General features: G+C 44.1%; 1 protein-coding gene across 1 annotated transcript in view; it reads left to right on the top strand.

Annotated features, from left to right (window-relative positions):
• BCAS1 (brain enriched myelin associated protein 1) overlaps positions 1-25121 on the top strand; it is a 67929-nt gene that overhangs the window by 5872 nt on the left and 36936 nt on the right. The window contains exons 2-4 of the mRNA XM_063146377.1: positions 2180-2259; positions 3251-3338; positions 21599-22156. Coding sequence (XP_063002447.1) covers positions 2188-2259; positions 3251-3338; positions 21599-22156 — 718 coding nt within the window. The 5' untranslated portion in view covers positions 2180-2187. The remainder of the gene's footprint in view (positions 1-2179; positions 2260-3250; positions 3339-21598; positions 22157-25121) is intronic.

Below are 25121 nucleotides of genomic sequence, written 5' to 3'. Positions count from 1 at the left end.
TCTTCCTTAACTTGAATTCAGCATAGCAGGTAGATGCATCATAACAGCATTGCACAAATAGCTTGGGCTGCTGAGAGCCATATCTTAAAAAACATGTTCTGTGTTGTGGAGGATGGACTTCCACCACCCCCAGACCTCAGAATCAGGACCATGGAGGTCTCTTCCAGGCCATAGACACACACCTGATGATGCTCTATATTTGCCTGCTTCCCAGTCAGTGTCTCATAACATAAGAAGAACCCTGCAGGATTAGTCCAAGGGTCCATCTAGTCCAGCACACTATTCACGAAGTGACCACTAGCTGTTGACCAGGAACCCACAAGCAGGACATGGGTGCAACAGTACCCTCTCAACCATGTTCCCCAGAAACTGGTGTATATAGGCTTACTGCTTCTGATGCTGGAGATAGCACATAGCTACCATTGGACCTGTTCAGGCTCTGTGGTTAGCAAAACTGTGGTTCTCTGGGGTTAGCACTAACCACAAGCCACAATTGAAAATATCCAAGCAGCTAAACTATGGGAAAAGACTGTTTTAAAATGCAGTATTAAACGTATCACCAAAAAGAAATCAAACAGTAGTTAAAAATTCTTTCAAGAGGTCTGCACCGAAAATTCAGCAAAGTAGATAACACGCAGACCTCTCTGGGAAAGGCATTCTACAATTTGGGGGCTACCACAGAAAAGGCCGACTCACAAGTAACCATAGTATAATGTGTATAACATTGTAATGTTATACAATCTTATTTTATTAACCCCCAAGTAGCCCTTGGAATGGAATGAGGCTGATGGTATGTGATCCAGTGAGACCATTACTTAGGGTGACCATATGAAAAAGAGGACAGGGCTCCTGTATCTTGGACAGGTGCATAGAAAAGGGAATTTCAGCAGGTGTCATTTGTATGCATGTAGCACCTGGTGAAATTCCCTCTTCATCACGACAGTTAAAGCTGCAGGAGCTCCACCCTCTTTTGCATCTCGTCACTCTAGTATACCTCCTGCAGCTTTAACTGTTGTGATGAAGAGGGAATTTCACCAGGTGCTGCATGCATACAAATGGTAGCTCAAACGACGCCTGCTGAAATTTCCTTTTCTGTGTTAAAGGTACAAGAGCCCTGTCCTCCTTTTTGTATGGTCACCCTACCATTGGTTCATCCAGCCCAGTGCTGTTTGCTGATTGGCAGCAGTTCTCCCAGGTCTGAACCCTTTCCCAATCCTGTTACTCCTGATCTTTTTTAAGTGGACATTGCTGGGATAAAAGCCAGGCATGAGAAGTCTGTGCTCAACCATGGAGCTCTCTGTGCCCTCCCCAAATAGCTTGCTCTGTGTCATAGTGTAACTTGCTAAAGCATTAATGGGCTGTGTTTGGCACACACATCAGGAACCTGCCTTCTCTTTTAAACAGGTCCGACAACATTTGCCTTTAACGTTATCTTTAAAACCCTATTAAAACTCTGGTGTTTGATGGATCGGTAGTACACACATAAATAGGTAGGCCACACATACTTATTTTGTTGTGAGGAGGGGCAGCCACGTGTCTTCTTTTAGAGAGGACAGGCCTCTATTTTGAAGGATTGTCCAGTCCAAGTCCAGCTTAAAAATAAAGAACCTTTATAAGAACATGAGAAGAGACAAGATGGATCCAACCAAGAGTCCATCTAGTCTAGTATTCCTTTTGCACAGTGGCCCACCAGCTGTTGACTGGGAACCCATGAGCAGGATCAGGTGCATCAGCAACCTTCAAAAAGGAGAGTTGGGCCTTGAAGGTGCCCTGCACAGAATTGAGCAAGGCACACAAGTCACCTAGTGCAAAGTACAGTATTTCTGTTTAAAGCATAGTAATTATTCTATGTGTGCGTCTTTACATATAGATTAGCAAACGCAAATTCAACGCAAATCTATTGTCCTCTTTTTTGGTGATGCATTTCCTCATTTTTTGGTTATTCGCATGTGGCCACCCCACCTAAGGGGTAGTGTGGACACTTATGCATTAACAAAAAAGAGGACATGCACAACCCCAAAAAGAGACGGGAAGTGAGTATAGCAAATATGAACCAGGATTTTGTTTCTCACAGATCCACACAGAATTCTGTTAGGCATCCCTGCTCCGAACTATGGCTAAATCCTGCCAACCAATCCCAAGTTTCCTAAATACCCATTTTGCATTTTCTCAAATACAGCAGCCACGATGGGGAACTCAATGTCTCTGCAAAAGGAGCCTGAAGACCATGATCCGGTTCGTGGAACGGCGTATATGCAGGTAAACATAAGTGGAAACCTTTATTCTGCTTTATCTTGGCCACTGCTCAACATGGAAGTCAAATGGTCCTGAAAATGCAAAAATGGAGTCTTTGGTGCTTTCCATCACAGGACGACTAGCGCTAGCAATCAGAATGTGTCATGCAACTGTTCTGTCATTTCCTCCTTAATGGATTTCTATGTTAAGGAAAATGAGGGAAAAGGCTTACAAGTAGAAGACTCAGGGCTCATCTACACCAAGCAGGATATTCCACTATGAAAGCGGTTTATAAAAGGCAGGAACCACACTACTGCTTTATAGCGGCATTGAAGTGTACTGCAGGATCTACAGTACTGCTTTGTAATGGTACTGAAGTGCACTGACAACTGTTAGGGCCCATGACACATCTACACCAAGCTGGATATAACTCTATGAAAGTGGTATATGGTATGTGTCAATGGGCCCCAACAGTTGTCAGTGCACTTCAATACCGCTACAAAGCAGTAGTGTAGCTTCTGCTTTTTATATACCACTTTCATAATGGAATATCCTGCTTGGATAAGCTCTAAGGCCACAGCTAGACCTAAGGTTTATCCTGGGATCATCCAGGGTTCACCCTTGCCTGAGCACTGGATCCCCTGTGTGTCACCTAGATGAACAGGTTTGACCCCTGGATGATCCAGGGATAAACCTTAGGTCTAGCTATGGCCTAAGACATCTGGACTTTTGTAAGCTTCTGTGAATGAAGCAGGGTGATAACATCTGGATTCCTGCTTTGTAAGGGGTCCCCATAGCATGCAGAGAGCCCTACAAGTGTATGGTGCAAATCAGCAAAATGATTCAGAGGAACAAAGCTTAGGGAGGGGCTGTTGATCCTCAAATTACTGGGTCAATTTCATCACTGCTTCTCCCCAGCCCTGGTTTGAACTAAGTGGTTATTTGTTACTGCAGTGCAGAAAAGAAGTTTGCAACAAAGAAGTTCCAATAACCAACCTTTTGTTTCCTGCTCCAGGTTTCATCTGAACCTCCTGGCAACATCAAAAATGGTCATGTTGCAATCCAGCCTGTAAAGACCGATCTTTATGTAAATGGTGATGCAGGTATGTTCTGGGAAGGAAAGCCCATCCCAGCTGTTTCTATCATCTAGTATAATTGCGGTCATGCTGTTTCGGTCACAAAGAAAGTGAAAAAATAGTATTCCAGTGTGAGTAGTGTAACATGGAGAATCATCATCATCACATTATGGATAGAGCATTGGACTTGTTACCAGGAAACTTTGCTCACACATATGAAGTTCACTAGTTGTCCTTGGCAAATCAATACTTCTCTCAGTTTAACCTACCTTGCAGGGTTGTTGCAAAGGTAAAATGGGATGGTGACCCTGAACACCAAGGATGAAATGGAAATGTGTGAAATATCTAAGGCCTTCTCAAATAGTCATTTCAAAAAAAATGGTGGCCACAGTAGTCACCTTGAGTTAAATCAGGCTTGGGCACAGTGTATCCTGCAGCTACATGTGGCTTCCTCTGCTCCTCCACTGTGCCCCCCCCTGACCCCCTCCCCAAATGCCATTGTTTGAAAGCTAAATTTGGCCGTTTAGGCACTCCATAGGCACTGCAGAGCTTCCAATAGGTTAAATTCAGCTTGAAGCGGTATGGAGAAATTTGCTACCAAATTTCGGTGGCAAACCATTATTTTAGGCACTTTTAAAAACTGTTGCATTAAATCCAATGTTGCATGATTGGACTTCCGCTTGCTCAACGGGAATTTTCCTTGCTCCTCGTCTAACCCTCTGGAGTATATTTAGGGGCATGCAGGGGGTTGCAGGAGAGAAGGAAATTCATTCCACCAGGAGTTTCTGTTATGCTGAAGGATGGCCAGCACTTGATACAAGCCATTTCTCTCTTGATCCGCTGGCAAATGTATCCTATGATGAGCAAAATTATGTGGATCTCTTCTGGCTCTCAGTATATCACTCCAATACCACCTTTTTGAGCATCTGAGTGTGTACCAAAGGCTGAATTCTGCACTTCAGACAACCTCACTATTCACTGAACCTGCAAAGAGTCAGCATGGGGAAGGTCTTTTTGCATGCTGAAACCATTGCCTGAGTAGGCTATGATATTGGCTTAGTCCGGGCTTGTGAGCATATGCAAATGCTCAGTGAAGGTTGGTGGCTCCAGTCAGTGTGGGTGTGTGAATCCACTCCAGGTTTCACTCAGAACAACTCAGAACTCTGAAGGAGCTATGCAAGGTGCTTTATTTATTTCATAGAATCATGGAATAGTAGAGTTGGAAGGGGTCTATAAGGCCATTGAGTCCAACCCACTGCTCCATGCAGGAATCCACTTTAAAGCATTTATTGCATTTATATCTCACTTGGCCTCCCCACCTTTCCTCCATGGAGCTCAGAGCAGCATATATAGTTCTCGCTTTCTCCCCCACCCCGTCTGACTTTTTTTCTATCCTCACAGCAACCCTGTGATGTAGGTTAGGCTGAGAGATAACCCAAAGTTATCCAGTAAGCTCCATGGCTGATTTCCCCCAGTACTACTTTGACACAGTAGTCATTACACAACTCTGGCTCTACGTGCAGAGCCACATAATTAGAGGCCAAATCCATACCACCTAGGGTCCCAATCCGGGCTTCTCCAGATCATGGTCTAGAGAAGAAACAATTTACTTTTCTTTTCCATTTTCCTAAACTGATGAAACTCTATCACCAGTGAAAGCTATTATCTGTTTGGCATTTCTTTGGAAATCATATAAATGAAGGAGACATTCATCATATTGGCACAGACAAAGGCTGCGAGCGAGAAATTACTGAGCCTGGGATAATATGCATGAGCTAAAACTGTGTAAGACAAAACCCACATGATTTCTTACACCCCTGGGGAAACACCTGTTTATTTATGAGCTGCCTTGCTTCTGTGTGACTCTGCTGATAAGTCCATAAAGGTGTGTATTTACAATCAGGGTATGGAAACCCGTTTTAAAAACATGGCCTGTGTCCTTTGTAATGGAAGGATTTTTGTTTAGTTGCTTTTGATGTGTACCGTAGAACAGCCTTCCCCAACCTGGTGGCCTACAGATGCTGTGGAATACAGCCCCCCACCCCCAGCATTCCTGACCATTGGCCATGCTGGCTGGGGGTGGTGGGAGTTGAAGTCCAAAATATCAGGTTGGAGAAGGCGGCCTTAATTAGGCAGCTCTACCTAAAAAGGCTAAGCTGTGCCCTTGAATTCTGAGCTCTCCCGCAACTAGCTCTGCCTCTAGTCCAAATCCAAACTGCTTGGTTCTGCCCTCTGGTCCTGCTCTGATGCAGGGCTGGCATCAGCCCCCAGGATTCCTTGTGCTGCTGCCAGGGCCCCAACATCCCATCAGGCCCCACTGTTGATGCCTGTCCCAGCCCCTAACTCCAAGTGGCTTGGAGCCCCTATGTAAACTTTCTACAATGACCTGGAGTGCCCCCAACATAACATTGCTCTGGGGAATTGTGGGGAATTTATATGGCAGCTCCAAGCTGCCATCATTCTTACCAGGGCACCACTGTTGCTCCTGCCTGCACCCAGTAAGCCCACCAAGGCTCATAAGGGGAAGCTCCTGGCATAGGAGGAAGCCTAGATCAGGGCACTCTGCCAATGGCACCCTGAAACCTGGAGTCAATCCTGCTCAGATGCTATTAAAAAAAATTCAAGAGACAACAAACCTATCTAATAAAGCCAACCCCCTCCCTTTTCTCTAATGATATGTTAGGTGGACGAATGTTTATGGGATCTGTGGTTTATTACTTGTGCAAGAAGCACCAAAAAGCTTGTGCAAGGAGCACCCTCTGCACATGCTCTGGGCACAGTTTTTGTGATATCTGCATCAAATTATATGGGGCTATAAAACTATCTACGAATCAGTCTGCATTGGCAACAGGCTGCAAAGAAGCTGAACACAAAAGTCTGTTCAGCCGAAAAAGGAGGGGAGGGGATTTTTGGATAGCAGGGTGATGGGATAGAGGGCTTTTTTCTGATGTAACATTTGGAAAGTGGACTGCAATGTTTCTTGGATGAGCCCATGAATGGTTGTTGGGTCCCATTCACAGATGCAACTCAGACAAATTTGCATTTCGACAAATAGGCACTTGTGGGATTATTTTTAAAAATCCTGCCTAAGACCTTACAGCACCGTGTTGGAAATAACTCCTGGTCTGCCTAGCCTTGCTCATTTTTTGTTGCCTGAACTAACTTAACTGTTTTCTGTGTACACTGCATAGGTGGAGGACCAGATGTTTTAGTACAAAACGCCGATATGTCAATATCATGTATACATTGTGGGTGTTAGCCGAGAATGATTTGTGGTGTTTGACTTGGTTGTGACTCATCCAGAATTTGACTTGTCACTCCTGTCTTCTGTTCTGGGTTCCCTGCAAAAGACAGAAGACGTTTGCCCACGTGTGGTGTGAATAGTGACACTCTCATGCACAATGAGCATTTTTTCAAACCTGCCCAACATGTAACGCAACAAGCCGAACCAGTCCCAGTGGCCACTAGGATTGAATAAACCTCTGGTTTCTTTTAGCTCCATCTGATGAGTGTTTTATTGCACGCTCATTACTGGGCACTCACGGATTCCCCAGATGTAGCTCCCATGACGTTGTCTGCCTCTCGCATGACTTTTGCCCCTTCTGGTCTTCCTTGCGCCGCAAGAAAAACCAGAAAAACTCCGAAATATTTTTTAAACCGGAGTTGCTGCTCTCTCCTGCTGTGTATGGGAGAAGCAGCATGTTCACAATGAGGGACTGAATGGCCCTCACGCACCTTGTTTGAAAACAGGAAGTTACCGAGTGTCCACAGAGAAGTGACAGTAGCCAGCATTTCTTCCAAGGTGTGATGGAGCTTTTCTTTTTTTGGTCCGCTGTGCTGGCAGAAAAACCCAGGACAGGCTGTCAAGCAATTTGCAGTCTACAGCAGGTGTGCAGGCCTGGCACAGTTTAGCCTGTTTGGGGGTGCAACCTGATGCCACATGTGCAGCCGTTTGCAACCAAAGCGCCTCCGAAGATGTTAACAGGCGCATTTTAAGTTTGATGCACCAAACATTAGCTTAACCCTATCCTCAACATGGCAGTTTGGTTATGTGGATTGTTGTTTCCGAGTGTTGTGTCTCACACAGCAGTGTAGCAGGGCCAGGGCTCACATGTAAGGATGCGCGGACTCACCTGGGTGCAGAGCGGCAGGTGCTCATGGCCTCGCTGCTTCCGCTTGCCTGCACAAATGCATATATTAGGGAGCATTACATACAGAAATCCTTATGTCTGAGAAGGTTGCATACAAAACTGCCTATGTTAGGAAACGTTGCATATGAAAATAAATGTGCTAACTTTTCTGGAGCTTTTTTAAATTAAAAAAAAATCAAATTGACGTGGAAATTGCGGGGATGGACTTATGCTTGAATATATGTAAAACTGACATGCACCAGAAATAGCCTGGTCCATCCGTATTTCAGATTCAACAGGTCAAAGCCCTATTTGGGCGTTCCTCCATCCTGTATCATCACAGTGACTTGAGGGTGGATGGGGGGAACAAGACTGCACTTACTGGCTCCGCCCACTTAGTCGCAACCCCAGCAACTCCCATGCCTTGGAGGATGAAGGTCTGCAGGAGGGGTCCTGCATGAGGAAGAGGGCAAAGGCGTGGTGGAGCTACCAAGGTTGCCGGAAAAAGGGCAGAGCAACAGCGGCAGAGAGGCGTCTTTCCAGATGCTGGCTAATTAGTTGGGTCTAAGCCAGCCAGAGACCTCTCCATCCATGGAATTGCAGTGGGAGGAGACTTAGGAGTGATGGACCCAAGAATCAGATGTCAGGTAAGGAGGGTGGAGCAACTTTGGGATGTGAGGTGTTCTTAAAGGTTGGCCCTCGGGGCGGGGCTGGGAAAGCTAATCAGGTTTCGTACTGTCAGCTGGTGCCAGTTTCCGTTGCAAATTCCTATCATAGTTTCCGTTGTAAATTCCTATCATAGTGTATTCATCAAAGGTAGCTTCTTGTAGTCTAATTAGTATTATGCAAAATTGACGGGAGAACATAGCTCTGTGTTGCTATATGCGGATTACATCTATAACCTGAAGCATGGCTGGTCTGGCTCTGGCTTGCTTAATAAAAGTGATCTACTAAGAGCTCATGTGCATTCTGTGACTACAAAGGTGAGCGGAGGCTTGGCACTCGACACATCCCTGTGCAGTCAGGGTTCTCAAACACACCGGGTACCTACATGAATAAATAAATAAATTTATTACGGTCATTGACCAGAACCAATAAAAACATTAATAACAAACAGACAGTCCCAAACACATATATACATTACTAAATTACATGCATCCAGCAGTCGCTGAGAAATTGTATCACACAGTCAGAGGCTGCAATCGGCGGTTAAAAGATTACAGCAAGTTATAGCAATTGCACAGAATTTGCACAGTCCTACCCGGATAATTATATAACATGGGAAAAATAAGGTCCCTGCATAAATCCCGATAGAAAGAGCAATGTAAAAGTACATGGCCCACTGTATCTACTTCCCCATTATTGCAGGGACAAAGTCGATCTTGGACTGGAATTCCCTGGAATCTTCCATCCAAGAGCCTAGAGCGCAAAACATCAAATCTAGCTAATGTAAAGGCTCTTCTACATTTAGGCAGGGTCATATCTGCCAAATAGGCACTGTGTACAAAGATCTTATCCCTTAAGGGGCTACATTGAGATAGCGAACTTACATGCTCTTGCAGTATAGTATCCCAAATTCTTTGTTTAACTGCTGCCTTGGCATTGGAATATCCTAAGGCTATTAAAGCATTGGGAGAAAATCCTAATAAAGATAATTCCTTACCCAAATGCTTTTTCCATTTCGATTGAAAGGGATCCAGCAATGTCAGAAGGGCCAGCCCTACTGGTACAAATATCAGTTTCAGCCAAAATTGTATCATATACAATCTAGCGCGGGCTTCAATAGGGACTATCCCAGCTTCTAACCGCAGCGCTGCATTGGAGACACAGTGAGGTATTAAAATATTGCTCTCAAGAATTTGGTCTGAACCATTTCCAGATGTTGAAGATTATAATAAGCATACAATTGAGATCCATGTAACATTTGGGCAATAATTTTGGCCACAAACACTTACATGACTACGGAATCCTGGGGCTGGATGAGGAGGAGACAAAATATGGGACAGAAGCTCCTAGTTCATCCCCACTCTTCCCTCTCCTGATCTTAAAGGCATGAGGGTGGGTTTTTTCCATTCATTTGAGAAATGAATGTGTACCCCTAGTGCAGAATCTCAGGCCTGAGAACCACAATTTGCCTTCCTCCTGCTGTCAGGGCTGGTCTGACCATTGGGTAGAATGAGGCAATAGGCTCAGGTGGCAGATGCTGGGTGGTAGCAGCAAAATATTGAAGGAGAGAGCTGTGGGCCACACAGCCTGCCCTGCACTCCCTAAGGTTGCCTTCTGCCTTGAGGTGTAGCAGAGGATGTTGTCCCATTGCTTGTGTTGAAGAAAGGTTAAACTGCCGGTCCATTCAGCTTTTCTACATGGAATGGGAGGGGGTGCCATCTTGTCCTTTGCCTCAGGCAGCAAAATATCTTGAGCTGGCCCTGCCTGCTGTTCCATTCTGGCCCTCCAGGGTTCCCCAGATAGACATGAGCCTTTCCTCCAATCACCAATTGCTCTGTGGTTTCCTGGATTTTGTACAGTCCCCTATCTAAAAAGCTGAAACGCCTAGGGGTTAGTAAGAGTTTTACGCTAAAATATGCTGGTATTTTGGCCCCATCGTTTTTGTGTTCGGTCCTGCCTGCCACTAGAAAAGTATTGCATTGGCTGCCTATGTGCTTCCACTCACAATTCAATGATATTCAAAGCCCTAAATGGCTTGGGACCTCAGTACTTGAGGGAGCGCCACTCAAGTGCTGCCTGAGATTTGAGATCTGTTGGAGAAGCCCTCCTTTGCATCCCACCAATGCGAGACATACATTATGGTGGGATGTGGGAGCTTTTGTAGCACCCCGTTTGTGGAACGCCCTCCCCTTGGAGGCCCCACTGGTGCCGACGCTGGCTTCATTTTGTTGCCAAGTAGAAACATGGCTTTTTATCAAAGCCTTCAAGGGCTACATTCTCCATGGTTACACATAGTTTTAATTGATTTTAATTGTTTTTATTGCTTTTTTAAAAATTCTACTGGTTTTAATTTGATAACGATTTAATACATTTTTAGCTGTGTAAATTGTTTGTGTTTATATTGTTCTGATTTTATCTGTATGCTTCCCTGAGATCCCAGTGATAATAGGGCGGGATACAAATATTTTAATAAATAATAAATAAAATGTATGCACAAATAGAATGCGGGCCCCGAAGAGCTTTTCTGAAATGGGGCTTGGCCCTCAGGCAGAAAGAGGTTCGACACCCATCTTCACTTTAAATTTCCTCCATGTGGCAATTGCTCCACTGATATTTCATTGTCCCAGCTCACAGTTACTCTATACATGTTTATTTTATTTGGAAATGAACTGGTATTTCACTAAAAATAATTAGCCAGAAAAGGGAAACCCAGGGCCACATCTACACCAAGCAGGATATAACCCTTTGAAAACAACATATAGAGTGTGTCCTGGGCCAGATCTGCACTAAGCAGGATATAGCACTTTGAAAACATTTTGAAGACTGTATATGGATTGTGTCCTGGGCCTCAACAGTTGTCACTACTGTTATAAACCATTTTAAAGCAGTAGTGTAGATCCTGCCCTGGGCCCAAACAGTTGTCAAAACCATTATAAACCATTATACAGCAGTAGCGTAGATCCTTCCCCAGTGCACTTTTAAGGTTTCAAGTTATGGTTAAGAAATGGTTGCGCTCCAATGAAAATGTCTATGTGGTCTTTATCAGCAAGAGTATAAGATGATCACAAATTATGTATCACTTAAGAAAGTGGTCAAGCGATTCACCAGGCATGTTGACGACCAAGGGGTATTATTACTTCTTTGTTTTTTCCCATGTCTTTTGTCTTGTTGGTACTTTTTCCAGTTTTCCCAACGCCCCGGCTGATGTTGTGTAGTCAACAGCAAGTGCTGACTACACAGGATGATCAGGGGTCTGGAAACAAAGCCCTGTGAAGAGAGACTGAAAGAATTGGGCATGTTTAGCCTGGAGAAGAGAAGATTGAGGGGAGACATGATAGCACTCTTCAAATACTTAAAAGGTTGTCACACAGAGGAGGGCCAGGATCTCTTCTCGATCCTCCCAGAATGCAGGACACGGAATAACGGGCTCAAGTTAAAGGAAGCCAGATTCCAGCTGGACATCAGGAAAAATTTCCTGACTGTTAGAGCAGTACGACAATGGAATCAGTTACCTAGGGAGGTTGTGGGCTCTCCCACACTAGAGGCATTCAAGAGGCAGCTGGACTACCATCTGTCAGGGATGCTTTAGGGTGGATTCCTGCATTGAGCAGGGGGTTGGACTCAATGGCCTTGTAGGCCCCTTCCAACTCTGCTATTCTATGATTCTATGATTCTATGTTTAGAATATGGGTGTGGTAAACTTGCCAATCTGCTAAATACAACAACACAGAAGCAACCCAAGATAGGCAACCTACTCAAGCCTTTCCTGTGATCTGGTGGAGTGTTAGCACCTGCAAAGTCACCATCTTCATTTGCTTCTTATTAGTATTCTGGTGGCACAGGCTACCTGCTTTGTTACATGCCTTGATTCTGCAGCTAAAGCTCCAGCTTACTGGAACAGAGCCTGGATCTAATGAATGGACTCAAAGCTCTTGTATACATTCCTTTTTACATGAGGCATTTATCATGTACTTGTCATTCCCTATCCACAGTTGTTTATGGGTTTTGTGACCCTCCAGTTTTGCTTCTGTGTCTAACCAGTGCTTTTGGCAAGGTTTTTTTTTAGAGCAAGGAAAATGCAGCATTTAATTGTGAAGGTGAAAGAAAGTCTAATTTCCTCTTGTGTATTTGTACTATTCCACTATACCACAGTGCCACCTAGAGGTTATGTAGTGGAAAAGCAGGAAAGAAAATGCTTCTTGTGCACTGCTCGGATCTCAATTCTGCAACGAACCTGAAAGCAGATAAAGCAAATTAACAGCCTCGTGCTGAAAAGTTCTTTCTCTGTGGGTGCTAGCTACTTGGCAGCATTCATCACAATTGCTGTTCTGTCCTCTGAAATAACTCAAACCTCTTCTCTGTTGAAAGTCAAATCACAAGCAAAATCTGATTTGGGCATAGGGAATAAGCCAAATCTATTCACTATTCAGCATGTGTTAAAGCAATACTTGCTTCAGCATCTGACTGACTTCTAACTCAAGGCACATGCGGTACAGAATTGTTCCACCCACTCTGACTTGGGACTAGTTCAGGGCTAAGTGCATGGTGGTCATGAGAAGAAGAAGAAAAAATAGCCATGCCAGCTTGAACCCGTACGGATCCATTCGCATGGACCCTGAAACAATGCCTTGACCCTGAAATAATGCACTTCCCCACATACAGCGCATAGTTAAATTATGGAACTCACTACCACAGGATGTAGTGATGGCCACCAATTTGGATGGCTTTAATGGGGGTTGGATAAATTCCTGGAGGCGAAGGCTATCAATGGCTACTAGCCCTGATGGTTGTGTGCTATCTCCAGTATTCAAAGCAATAAGCCTTTGTGCACAAGTTGCTGGGGAACATGGGTTGCTTGTTCCATGTCCTGCTTGTTCATCCCAGGACGATGGCTGGTTGGCCACTGTGTGAACAGAGTGCTGGACTAGATGAACCCTTGGTCTGATCCAGCATCAGGGTACTTCTTATGTTCTTATGTTCATATGTGACACACCCAATTGCTCATGCTCTCCCCCAACCCAGGATGGCCACTTAGGCAATGCCAAAAAGGAGGCTATGCACCATTCAAAGAGAAAGCACCAATTTGCCTAACATTTGCATATGCTAATTTACATGTATAGATGCAAGTGTAGAAATAATAATAATAATAATAATAATAATAATAATAATAATAAATATTTTTATCACGCGATCTCCCCCTCTGTTTACATGTGGTGGCAACGACCTCAGAGGGAAAGGACGTCGCGCCCGCCATTTTTTTTTTTAAGGAGGAAGGAGGGCATTTACATACCGTCTCATAGCCGAAGCTCTCTGGGCGGTTTACAAAAACAGTGAACATTAAAACAGTGAACATTAAAAACAAATATACAAAATTTTAAACCATAAAAAGCATAAAATACAAACAAAAACAGAAAATCGTTAAATAGAAATACAATACATCTCCCCATAGTGGGGAAGACTGACCAGGGGACCTTTGTGCCTGCTCAGGCAGTGTAATATCCAATGTTAGTCCCATGTAGAGTAGACCTAGTGAAATAAATTAGACTTAAATTAGTCATGACTAACTTAAATCTATTGATTTCAGTTGGTCCACTTTGCATAGGACTAACAGAGTCAGTAATGACTCAGTGCTTGCACGAGAGGTTCCTTTCCTTTCCCTCAACATTGGATAGTACCCTCAGGCCATAGCTAGACAGGGCTTTTTCCCGGGGCGATCCTCGGGATCGTCCCTGTGCGTTCACATGATGCACAGGGGATTCCAGGATCAGAGAGGGATGATCCCTCCCTTGCCCTGGGATATGGCCCTACACTTTAGGCCCTCTTTTTCTGTGGTCTTGGGATGATCCCGAGACCGCAGAAAGTGTGGCCCACCATCACAGTTTGTCCCAGCTCCTCACAATTACTCGTGAGGAGCTGGGACCCACACACAGGGTGCAAAGCTCCTCAGGAGTTCTGCGCCCATTGTGGGTGGAGTGGGGAAATGTTTTTTAAAAAAACAAAAACAAAAAAAAACACTTACCTTTTGTGCGTGAGCCCTCATGCACTAATTCCTATTTTTTTAAAAAAATGGTGGGTGCGACATCCTCGCCCTCTGAGGTCATTGCTGCTGCGTGTAAACAGAGGAGAAGATCTCATGATAAAATTATTGCAAGATCTTCAACCCTCCGTCACGCTAGACTGGTAGGTCTAGCTGAGGCCTCAGTCTGCTGTCCAGGTGATAACTGTGGGAGCTCCAGTTGGTGCTTCACTGAGCACCACACCTGGCTACCCAATCCTTGATCTAAATGGGAGGGGGGACAGATGTTGTGGTGCATGGTAGCAGCCCCAGTCTGCCTTTGCTGGGTGCTGATGCCAGGGCTGTTTCCTGCCACCCTGCTAGCTTCTTTCATCTGCTGCCATCTCTGGTGGTTATTCGGGTCTTTCCAGGATTCAAACAAGGGGTGTACACGGACCCCCTGCTCCGCTTTTCTTCCAGATCCGTGTTTTGCGGATCGGGCCGCTTCGCTCCGCCCCCGCTCCGCTATGTCCGCTCCGCTCCGCTGCGGAGCTCTGGATCCGGATCGGAGCTCCGTTTTTCCCCCCCATAGGCTTGCATTGAAAGCTAAGAAAGTATACAACTTTTTTTCTGTTAAAGTTAGAAACCTCAAGTTCGTCACCATGACACCTCATGGAGGTATACACACGCACACCAAGTTTCAAGCCAATCCCATTATCCCCTGATTTTTGGGGAATTTTTGAAAATCGGGCAGCTCATTCACACCCCTTTCGTTAGCTCCGTCAATTTGCACGTTAGAAACCTCAAACTCAGCACCATGATAGCTTATCCAGGGATACACATGCATGCCAAGACTCAAGGCAATCCCATCATCCCCTGATTTTTGGCAGGGCTCTAACCTCTAACACACCACCCATAACCCCAATTCACACCCCTTTCGATAGCTCCGTCAATTTGTACGTTAGAAACCTCAAACTTGGCACCATGATAGCTTATCCATGTGTCCACATGAATGCCAAGTTTCAAGCCAATCCCATCATCCCCTGTTTTTTGGGGAATTTTTGTAAATCGGGCACCCCATTCACACCCCTTTCGATAGCTCCATCAATTTGCACGTTAGAAACCTCAAACTTGGCACCATGATAGCTTATCCAGGGATACACAGGCATGCCAAGATTCAAGGCAATCCCACCATCCCCTGAGTTTTGGCGGGGCTTAAACCTTTTAACTCACTCCAAATCAAGTCCCATTTTACAACTACATCAATTTGCATGTCAGAAACCTCACCTTCGGTCCCATGACAGCTTACCCATGTGTCCACATGGACGCCAAGTTTCAAGCCAATCCCATCATCCCCGGATTTTTGGGGAATTTATGAAAGTCGGACACACCAGTATCTGCAGACAGCTCAATGGGCCCATTTCAAAGGAAATCCCAACATCCCAAGATAAACCTAAATATTTATCTTCTTCCACACTTGAAAAATTGATTTGAAACTTGAGCACAGGAAGGACTTCTCCCCTGAGTCAAAGCAAGACACACAAAAACCATCCCTGCGAGGTGGGCAGGGGAGGAGGGAGGGAAGGCAGGCAGGCAGCAGACATTTCTGGGGGCACAAGGAAGTGAGCCAAGGATAGGTTCAAAGCCAGTAATGTATATAAAATGGAATAAATAAATAAATAAACAAAGGAGGGGTGGAATTAAAAGCAGCAGTGTTGCTGAATAAACAACAAGAAGAATTTTTTTTAAAAGGCTATATCTGTCTTTTACCAGTAAGAGGGGAGTGGACGTGCCCAAAGGGAGGGGGAATCATCTGCCAATTTGACTGGTCCTGTCTAGGTACCAGTCTTTAAGAAGCAAACGATCACTTCAACTCATGATAGGCATTCTCTCCAGTGATTTACCTTTGGAGGGCTCTGATGGCCCTCCAAGGACAGGAGAGTGCACAGGGCACGTCCTTGCCCTAGGGGAGCTCATCCCCTTGCACCACATCTATTCAGTTGTTCCCCAAAGTTAGGGTGGGTAGCAGTGCTGTGTTTTCTATCTCTTATTATTGGCTTAGTATATGATTTCAGGTTGTGTTTGTGCATTTGGTGGGGCTACTGTTTTAAAAAACACTGGGAAAAGTCCGTTCAGACTAAGAAAGAGAAGTTCCCAGAATCCCAAGTTACCCATTTTGCCTATCCCCTGCTCCAACTTTGGGATCATGTGATCATGACCGGGAGTTGACTCTGCCCCTCAGCCCTTCGAAAAAGGTATATTTTCCCGCTGTTTTACCTGATTTTTCCAAAAATTCTAGCAAGCGAACCATAGCACGCAGAGAGCTGAGAGTAGGCTCAAAATGACCCCCAGCCATGACTCTCTAAGCACAAGAAGTTTCAGAAAGATAGCTTTAAAAACAACACAGTTATCCCCTATTCTTTTCCACAATGCAATCCTATGGGCGAAATTTTTCAAAATGGCGATCGGATCGGTCCGCGAAAAGAGAAGCGCTCCGCATATGGGCGCTTCTCTTCGCCGTGCTTCTACGGGTCCCCGGTCCGCTTCTACTCCGCCTCTGGGCAAGGCGGAGCAGGCCAATTCGCTTCTGATTCTCCGCTTCTAATTGGAGCGGAGCACATCCCTAATTCAAACGCCCAGACTTAAGGACTGAAGTTTCCACCCTAACAGCACCACTGATCTGTATTATTTAGTGGAGACTGGAGCCAATATGGGCTGCCCTTTACCTGCAGCTTGCACCAGCCTTATTAATTAATCCTCAAACACTACCTAATTTATCAAATTGGCCTTGTTAAAAGCTTGCTTGGTCAATCTATCTCTATTATAATGTTAAATCCATTGCATCCAAAATGAATATAATCCACCTTCTTTCTTCAGTAACGACATTTGACGTTGGTGAATTCTATTTTGGGCTATCTGTATATCGAGTTTCATACAAAGCTGTACTGAAATTAAGGGAACCTTTTCCTGATATATATGGAAAACACAGGTATAGAATGGTATATGATGGTTTGGCCTGGCTTAATCAGATTGATTTTTTTTATTTTTTTTGGCAGTATAGTCCTAGAAGTATCTGTTATTGCAAACAGAAGAAAAACTGACACTCATTTATTTATTTTAATTGTCTCCAAAGGGGTCCCATAAATGCAACATTAATTTGAGATATTCTTCCATTTATCCATGTTCTCATTGGCTATCAGTTAGTATGACATGATCTCAGACAACTGCTGTTTTTTTATGAAAATGTGGCTTAGGGCCAAAAGACATGTTACACACAGATGTATCCCACAAAGTCTGGATGGCTCCTTCTCCTAAGGAAAAGCAACTTTGGGAGAAGCCAATTTGAAGCAGGAGAGGGGGTGTTAACCCTTTCTTTGCTCTCTACTTTTTGGCTGCATCTCCTCCCACCCACCCACCTCTGTATGGTGTTACTGCCACTACAATTAGGACGCAATCCTATGTGGATTGCCAGCAACCTCCAAACTTGGAGGCTGCTGCCCAATATCCAGTGCAAGGTGGGAGGACAGCGGAGGTGATCTTCGCAACCACACTCCAGGTGACCTGCATTTCTGCTAGATGGGCGATTTCACCCGTCTAGCACTGGCTTCTCAGAGGAAGATGGAAGGAGGCCGGGGATATGTCATATCATGGTCATCCATCTCTTCCTCTCCCTGACCCCAGGAACGCCCCTTTTCCCCATTTCCACACTCCATTTTCTGAGTGCGGAAAGGTAGCCATCATGGTTCTCTCTACGCCAACCATGAGGGAGAGCAGGAGAGCCCCCTATTTTGGGGCCCTGTCTCTGACTTCTGAGCCAGGAAACTGAACTATCTTATGCCTATGCCTCTCCCACCCCACCCCAGACTCTGTCTGAGGGCATAGGATTGCTCTCTTAAGCACTAAGGCCCCTGAATGCATCATACAGGTGCAGTTGCATGTGCTGATTGAACATGAATTTTGAACACCAGCTGGATTCCACTGTACAGGTTAACATCTGTGATTTTCTTGAGTTTAATCAGCTGATAGCCACAACAATCTTGGATGATTTGGTTCATTGGAGAGCATGTGTCATGTTCACATGTGTGGTGGTAGGCAGAGTTCATGCTTAATGGGTCAAGCCTCAGCGCTGGTGTGTTTTAGGCGTTTACTGAAAACTTATCTGTTTACTTTGGCATTTTCCCAACCGTGAGCTATCTTTGCAGCAACCTCTAACGCAGCCTTTGCCAGCCTGGTGCTTTCCAGAATTATATATATATATATATATATATATATATATATATATATATGTTGTATTCCTTTATCCTTTTGTGTTCTAAATTGCATTTGGATTTGTTTAATGAGAAGTGGTATCTAAAGAGGAGGAGGAGGAGGAGGAGAAGGAGAAGAAGTGCAGACAGGCTCAAATAATAGAGCTTGAAATGAAAATACTAAAGACTGTTTAAGCACTGTATGTAAGACACTCATGTTCATCTTCCCTTTCCATTTTGCTGACAATTTTCAACACCCAGAAAGAAGCATTATTCATTGAACACCTTTCAGGTTCATGGCTATTGCTGTGCAAAATCATCATACACTCTCAGATCTTTCCATTTCTCTGTTTAGTCTTGCCTGCTTGGCTCAGGTTTTTGTACAGCTGTTGAAGAAACACCCCCTTAGGAATAATGCTCTCATTCTTCCTGCCTCAGGGCAGTTTCTGAAATCCAAGGTGTGTCAATCCGCCATATCGCCGTATTGTGCTTTCATCTCTGTGTTTGGCTTCACTTCGTCAAGGGAAAGGCTGTCATTTTCAGGCCAGAATCTGCTGCAATATGCATATTAATTAAGGAATGCTTATGAGAAGACTTCTGAGCCATTGTTCCGGGACCAGAGTTCTCAAAGCAAGAGACAGGCCTCCCTAAGTGCCAAGTCTTCTTGGAGTCCCACCTTTGGGACCCTACTTCTAGGAAAGGTATAGATCAGCGGTGTTTCAGACCAAGGTCCAAATTCTATTTTTAGAGAAGCTCTTTGGGTCTGCATTGCATTGGGGTGGGGTGCAAAGGCAAATGGGGCAGAGCTGAAAGTGACAGGGACCAAACAGCCAAAATAACATAGTATTTTAGCTTAGACCTCTTACCGCCAGTAATTAAGCCTTAGGAGAGGCATTTCAACATTCTAGCATGGGGGAGGAACTGCACCAAAGCCTAGAAACATCCAACTGGTGGCCAAGGGGAAAGGGGTAGGGTCAAGGAAAGGAGGCTTTGCCTTCTGGTGAGCCCTCAGGTGCTGGATTAGGACCTCACGATGGCTGGACTTGGCTCCCAGGCCTGAGGTTCTGTGTACCTGGTACAGATTTTGAGTGCCTTTGAGGTCAACCGAGTGGCAAACAAGTAGACATAATGCACAGGTGCAATCCAATAGGAAGTCTTCTTGAGCATGGAATGGAGTGAGGAGAGAGCAAGACGTCAGTTGAAGAGAAAGGGGGAGCTGAAAAGAGGAGAGGCAGAAGGAGTGAGCTGAAGAAGAAAAGGGAGGAAAGGAAAGAGAAGTCTGTAGTATCGCGAGGAGAAGGAGACAGCCTGCAGTGTAGTCAAGGGTGCACCTCCACACAGAGAGATAAGCAACCAGGGAACTAAAGAACTGGGATAAGCAACCATTATTGGACCAGCGAACCTAACACTGCACTTCACAGAGAACTGTGGGTTAAAAATAGTTGATTCATAGTTGTGTTAATTGTTTTCTTCATGCTATTATTCTCTTAATATTTATTTGGTTTGGTCTCTGGAGCGATTGCAATCTGCCCCTCATCCTAGTCATAGAAACCAGAAACATTACAGGATGTCCAATTGGATTGGGCCCCATGTTAATGAGTGCCATTAGGATTTTCTTCTTCAGGCATCAAAATAACTTGGCCCATCCCTGTGTGAGCTTCAACCCCCTTGAATTTCATCCCAGCTCTGAGCCTGAGGAAATCCCAGTATATGGGGGTAGATCCCTGAGGCTATGGAGCTCCAGCCTGGAGAGCACCATTTCACTTGCTTTCTCATGCAACATTCAAAAGGAGTTCAGGAGCCCTAGTGCATTCTCACAACCCCCAAAGCAGAGGATGCATGTGCTGGGACTCATCATGTAGGGTCGTGGTGGTGGAAAAAGCCACCAAGAGTGGTAGTTTACAGCATGCAGGGTAACTTGTGGCCCTCCAGAGGTTTTGGCCAACAACTCCCATGAACCCTCACTATTGCCTATGCTGGCTAGTGAAGATGGGAGTGGTAGCCAAAACATCTGGAGGGCCACATGTTGCTCACCACTGGCTTAAAGCCTCTGAGAAAAGGACCAAACCACAAGAGATGTTTGGTTACTTCTTGAACCCTTGATACGGTAGGGGTGTTCAGTGTTAAATCAGCCTTCTCCCCAACCTGGTGCCTTCTAGTTGTTTTGACTTCAACTCCCATCAGCCCCAGCCAGCATGGACATGTTCAAGAATCCAAAATTTAGGGAGTGCACAGGATTAGAGAAAGCTGGTGTAAGGAGATATAAGTAGGTAGCTATCTGTATGTCATTTTATGAGTTATTGGACCATTTGAGAACTGGGTGAAAGCTCTGTCATTCCAGTGTCAATCAAGACAATTCTTGTATGGTGTACTCAGATGAACCTCCATTTCAGTGGAACACGGGAATAGGCAAGGGATAGCCACAAAGAAGGTTCCAAAGATTTCTTGGGTACTCTTAAAAGAAGAGATGGAGGGAAGCAAAAGGGGTGGTTAAAATATGTTTTACATTGGAATGGGCAGGAACACGTGGGTAAAAAGTAGTTCTTCAAAGGGAGTTAACCATTAGATGATTCATTCTGAAATCAAAGAATGGGGTTATTGTCTTTCATTTCCACAAACTTAATTCTCAGAAACTGCACCTGGGATCTCCCAAATGTCTGGTTTCCTTTCCTTTGGGAACAGTTTTGTATTATTTCTGGTAAGGAGGAGCTTCCATTTATTTTTAGAAATTGTACCTTTCCCACAGAAGTGCAATGAGTACTTGCCAGTTTCCAAAACGTCTCCGTTCTCAAATTGTAAGAAACTACCTACACTCAATTCAAAGCAACCTCAACAAAGGACTATAATCAAGAAGGTGCATTTTTGTAACATAGTTCTAAAAGAAGAAGAATGGTGGCCTTTACCTCACAGGGCGCACCGTTTCTTTACAAACTTAAAGTACTGTACAATTTAGTGTAAAGGATGAGTAGTATCTTCCTCCTAGTCTTGTCATCCTATGATTTGAGGTCACAAAAGTGCGGGCCAAGCAGAGTCGATTAATGACACTACTGTGGGTTTTGACAACCCGAATTACTCGCCTAAGCTGATAGGCCAAAGCTCACACTTTATAAAGAGAACGACACGTACACACTGTGTTTGTTTAGGCATTACAGTTTACAATCAGTCCATTAAAGTCGCAGGCAGCTATGATTAATAGTGCATCTTTCCTGTCGTGATGGATAATTGCTGTTTTCTTGTTTGCACTTGTAGTGGATGCAAGAGTGAGTGTTGTCCAGGATAATGCGGCCGTTTCTTCCCAGAAGACAATGGAGATAAGCTCCATCTCTGAGGCCAATGGAAATAATCTTGGGAAGGAAGCCAAGACTGCCCCACCAGCTGCCAAATCCCGTTTTTCCTTTGCATTTTCACGGCCTGTACCAGGACGTACCGAAGAGCAGGCAACAAATTCATCGGTTGGATCGGCTCCGCTTGATGTCAGCTCAGAAGTACCCCAAGCAAACAAAGCGTCGACTGAGAGGGTGGGCCTTCCTGCTGCAGCTGTGCCAGAGGAAGCTGGGGATAAAAACCTAAGCCAAGCACCTCTCAGTGAAATTGAACTCACAGCACCAGCTGAGGCAGAGGAGGATGCTTCGCCCAAGCCCAAAGAGCTGACCTTTTTTGACCGACTTTTCAAAGTGGAAAAGAAGAACAAAGCACAAGAACAAAGCCAAGAGGAGGTTAAGGTAGAGGATCCGGTGGTACTCATCACAGTAGAAGATACAGCAGGATTACAAAGCACGCCAGATCACGTCCTACAGCGAAAGGCAAGTATATAAACAGGAATATCTGTTTTGTTCCCCAAAAAAATCTGGAAAGAGTTTTCATGGGGCAAGATAACGTCACAGACCTACATATCAGAAAGTAAATCCCTGTGGAGTGAGTGTAGTTCAGAAATAAAAGTCTTTGTAGCTGTGGTCTTAGTTGAAGCCAAATCTCACCCACAGACCGGCATTGCCTGGTCCGCTGCTACCTTGCTGAATTTTAATCATGTAGTAAAAATGTTGCTCCCAGTTTCACTCATGAGGAAAAGGAAAAGAATTTGAAATGCTGTGAAAGAAGGATATATCCTGCAAACTGAGTGACCAGGTATCCTATTTTACAAAGGAGGGTCCTCCATTTGAAGAGCTGTTGGAGGACAGTTCTCTATTTGAAGGTGTCCTCTATTTGAAAGTCTGTCCAGTCCAAGTCCAGTATAAAGATAAACCACTATAAGAAGGGAGAGCAGAAGCTTTGAAGCTGCCCATCTGGATAGCTGCTCAGTCTTCCCCACTATGTATTGTATTTCTATTTAACTGCTTCTTATTATTTCTAAATTTGCATCTATATACATACATTATCCTATGTAAATGTTATGCAAATTAGTGCCTTCTTTTTCTGTGATGCACGTCCTCTTTTTTGGCAGTGTATAAGTGGCCACCCTGCCTGCAAATGGTTTTTTGTTGTCTTTGGCTTTGCGCCAGATGTCACAAATTTTACCATAGAGTTTCATGTGGGGGGGGGGGAGTGAGGCTGTGTGGCAAAATAGACTTTTGTAGACAACTACATGGAGAACAGAGTACTCTTGAGCATGTAGAAGTGGACCATCTTTGGTTTGCAGTTCCAGTTCAGTCCTGTATTCTTCATAAAGTTGTACTCATTGATACTGGAGCTAATCTTATTTTATGTTCAGGCTATTTCTTAAAATCAAAGGTGAAGTTACAAAAAGGCTTCTTTTTTCATCTTTCCAATTTATTTATTTATTTTTATTTATTACATTTATATACCGCCCCATAGCCAAAGCTCTCTGGGCGGTTTACAAAGGTTAATTATTACATCTCACCTTTTAAAATATGTTTTGAGTTAATCTGCAGTCGAATTTGGGGTGTCGAGCGGAGTCTACTGTGGCAGGTGCAAGGTCACAGTGCAATGATTTAGTAAATTGTAAACAGAACTCTTGAACAACATTATATAAGAAAGAAAGCCATTTAAACTGGACTGGTCCAGTTCAAATCTGGTTTAAAAATAAATAACCATACAAAGGAAGAGCAGAGGCCTTGAAATGGCCCATCAAAAGTTAATATCTGGGCAGCAGGTTAAGGCAGCATGCAGGTTACTTGGTCAGTCTTCCCCTCTAGTGTGGGAAGTGATATGTATTGTATTTCTGTTTAAATTATAGTTAGAATTTTTAAAATTGCATCTATATGTATAAATTAGCACACGCAAATGTTAATCAAATTGGTGTTTTCTGGACATTCCGGCTGGACATCAGGAAAAACTTCCTGACTGTTAGAGCAGTACGACAATGGAACCAGTTACCTAGGGAGGTTGTGGGCTCTCCCACGCTAGAGGCATTCAAGAGGCAGCTGGACAACCATCTGTCAGTGATGCTTTAGGGTGGATTCCTGCATTGAGCAGGGGGTTGGACTCGATGACCTTATAGGCCCCTTCCAACTCTACTATTCTATGATTCTATGATTCTCTTTCAGTGATGCCTTTTTCTGTTTTGGTGATGCATTACCTACTTCTTCTTTTTGGGTCAAATCTTATGTGGCCCTCTTAACTGTGGACCTGGTACAATCCTGCCCATCCCAAAACAGCTGCTAGCAAGAAAGATAAAATTGAATCCCATATTCCACCTCTCATCTAGCTTGACCTTTATCCTTCGCAAATAAGGACATCTTCCTCTTTCTGACATACTTTTAAATATATGACTGCCACTGGTAAGCCTCATGTTGTGGTCATTTGGCCTGTCTGTCATACCATCTCAATTCATATACAGCTATGTCAAACTGCCACAGGTCATTACACAAGAGAGTTGCAGAATCCTAACCAAGCTAAACTGAAGCAAATGCACTGGTTGTTTAGAAAGTTGTCTTGTAAACCCCCCAGAGAGCTTCAGCTATGGGGCGGTATATAAATGTAATAAATAAATAAATAAATAAAATGAAACAGCATTGGCAATGGGTCATCCCATACCTTGGATTGTCACTATTTTATTGGTCCAAGCAATAAACCATCTTCTGGTAGGCAACCAGGGTTGCAATAAGAAAACCCTGGTCCCAGTGTCACACTAGCTACACCCGTTCCAGCCCAACTTTCTACACATCCAGAACCAGTATTTTTGCAATCAAAAATTGACAGCCCTACCTGGTGCATTCTTAGATTATTCAAAGACCATCCATCCATAGACCTATTGTTTCTGTTAATGTAGCACAGTGATGTCTTCCAATTTCCCTGGCTGCTGTCCCAGGTTGCAGACAGAAGTACTTTCCATCCCTAATACCTGATGCTTTTATTATTTTAATTGAGTTATTTATTATTTTTATTTCACCTTTGTTTTACTCTGCCCTTCCTTCAAGAGCTCATTGTTTCCGCCTCCCGCAATTTTATAGAGATGCTGGGAATAGGATTGATGGGGGAAATGTTTGGTTCACTTTTTAATGTGAATTTACCTAACATTACACTTTTGACCCAATGCATGAATCTAAACTTAGTTATCCTTTGAAATGTACACTTCTCCAAATTTTGCAATGCCGTTTTCCAATCAAAACAATATTAGGGGAAAGTACACACGAAAATGTTTATATTAGTGAAAATAACAGGCCATAATGCAGTGGGATTAGAAAGAATTGCTTGCAGAAATATGTATATTAGACAAAAGAGCAAACAAAACAGCAGGACTGTTCAGACTACATGCTAGGCTATGGTTATGCTGCTAACCCTTTTGCAGCAAATGGTTAGTGAGTATGTTTAA

This window comes from Elgaria multicarinata, chromosome 1 (genome assembly GCF_023053635.1).
Source record: "Elgaria multicarinata webbii isolate HBS135686 ecotype San Diego chromosome 1, rElgMul1.1.pri, whole genome shotgun sequence".
Classification (NCBI taxonomy): domain Eukaryota; kingdom Metazoa; phylum Chordata; class Lepidosauria; order Squamata; family Anguidae; genus Elgaria; species Elgaria multicarinata.
This window is presented reverse-complemented; position numbering and strand designations above follow the sequence as displayed.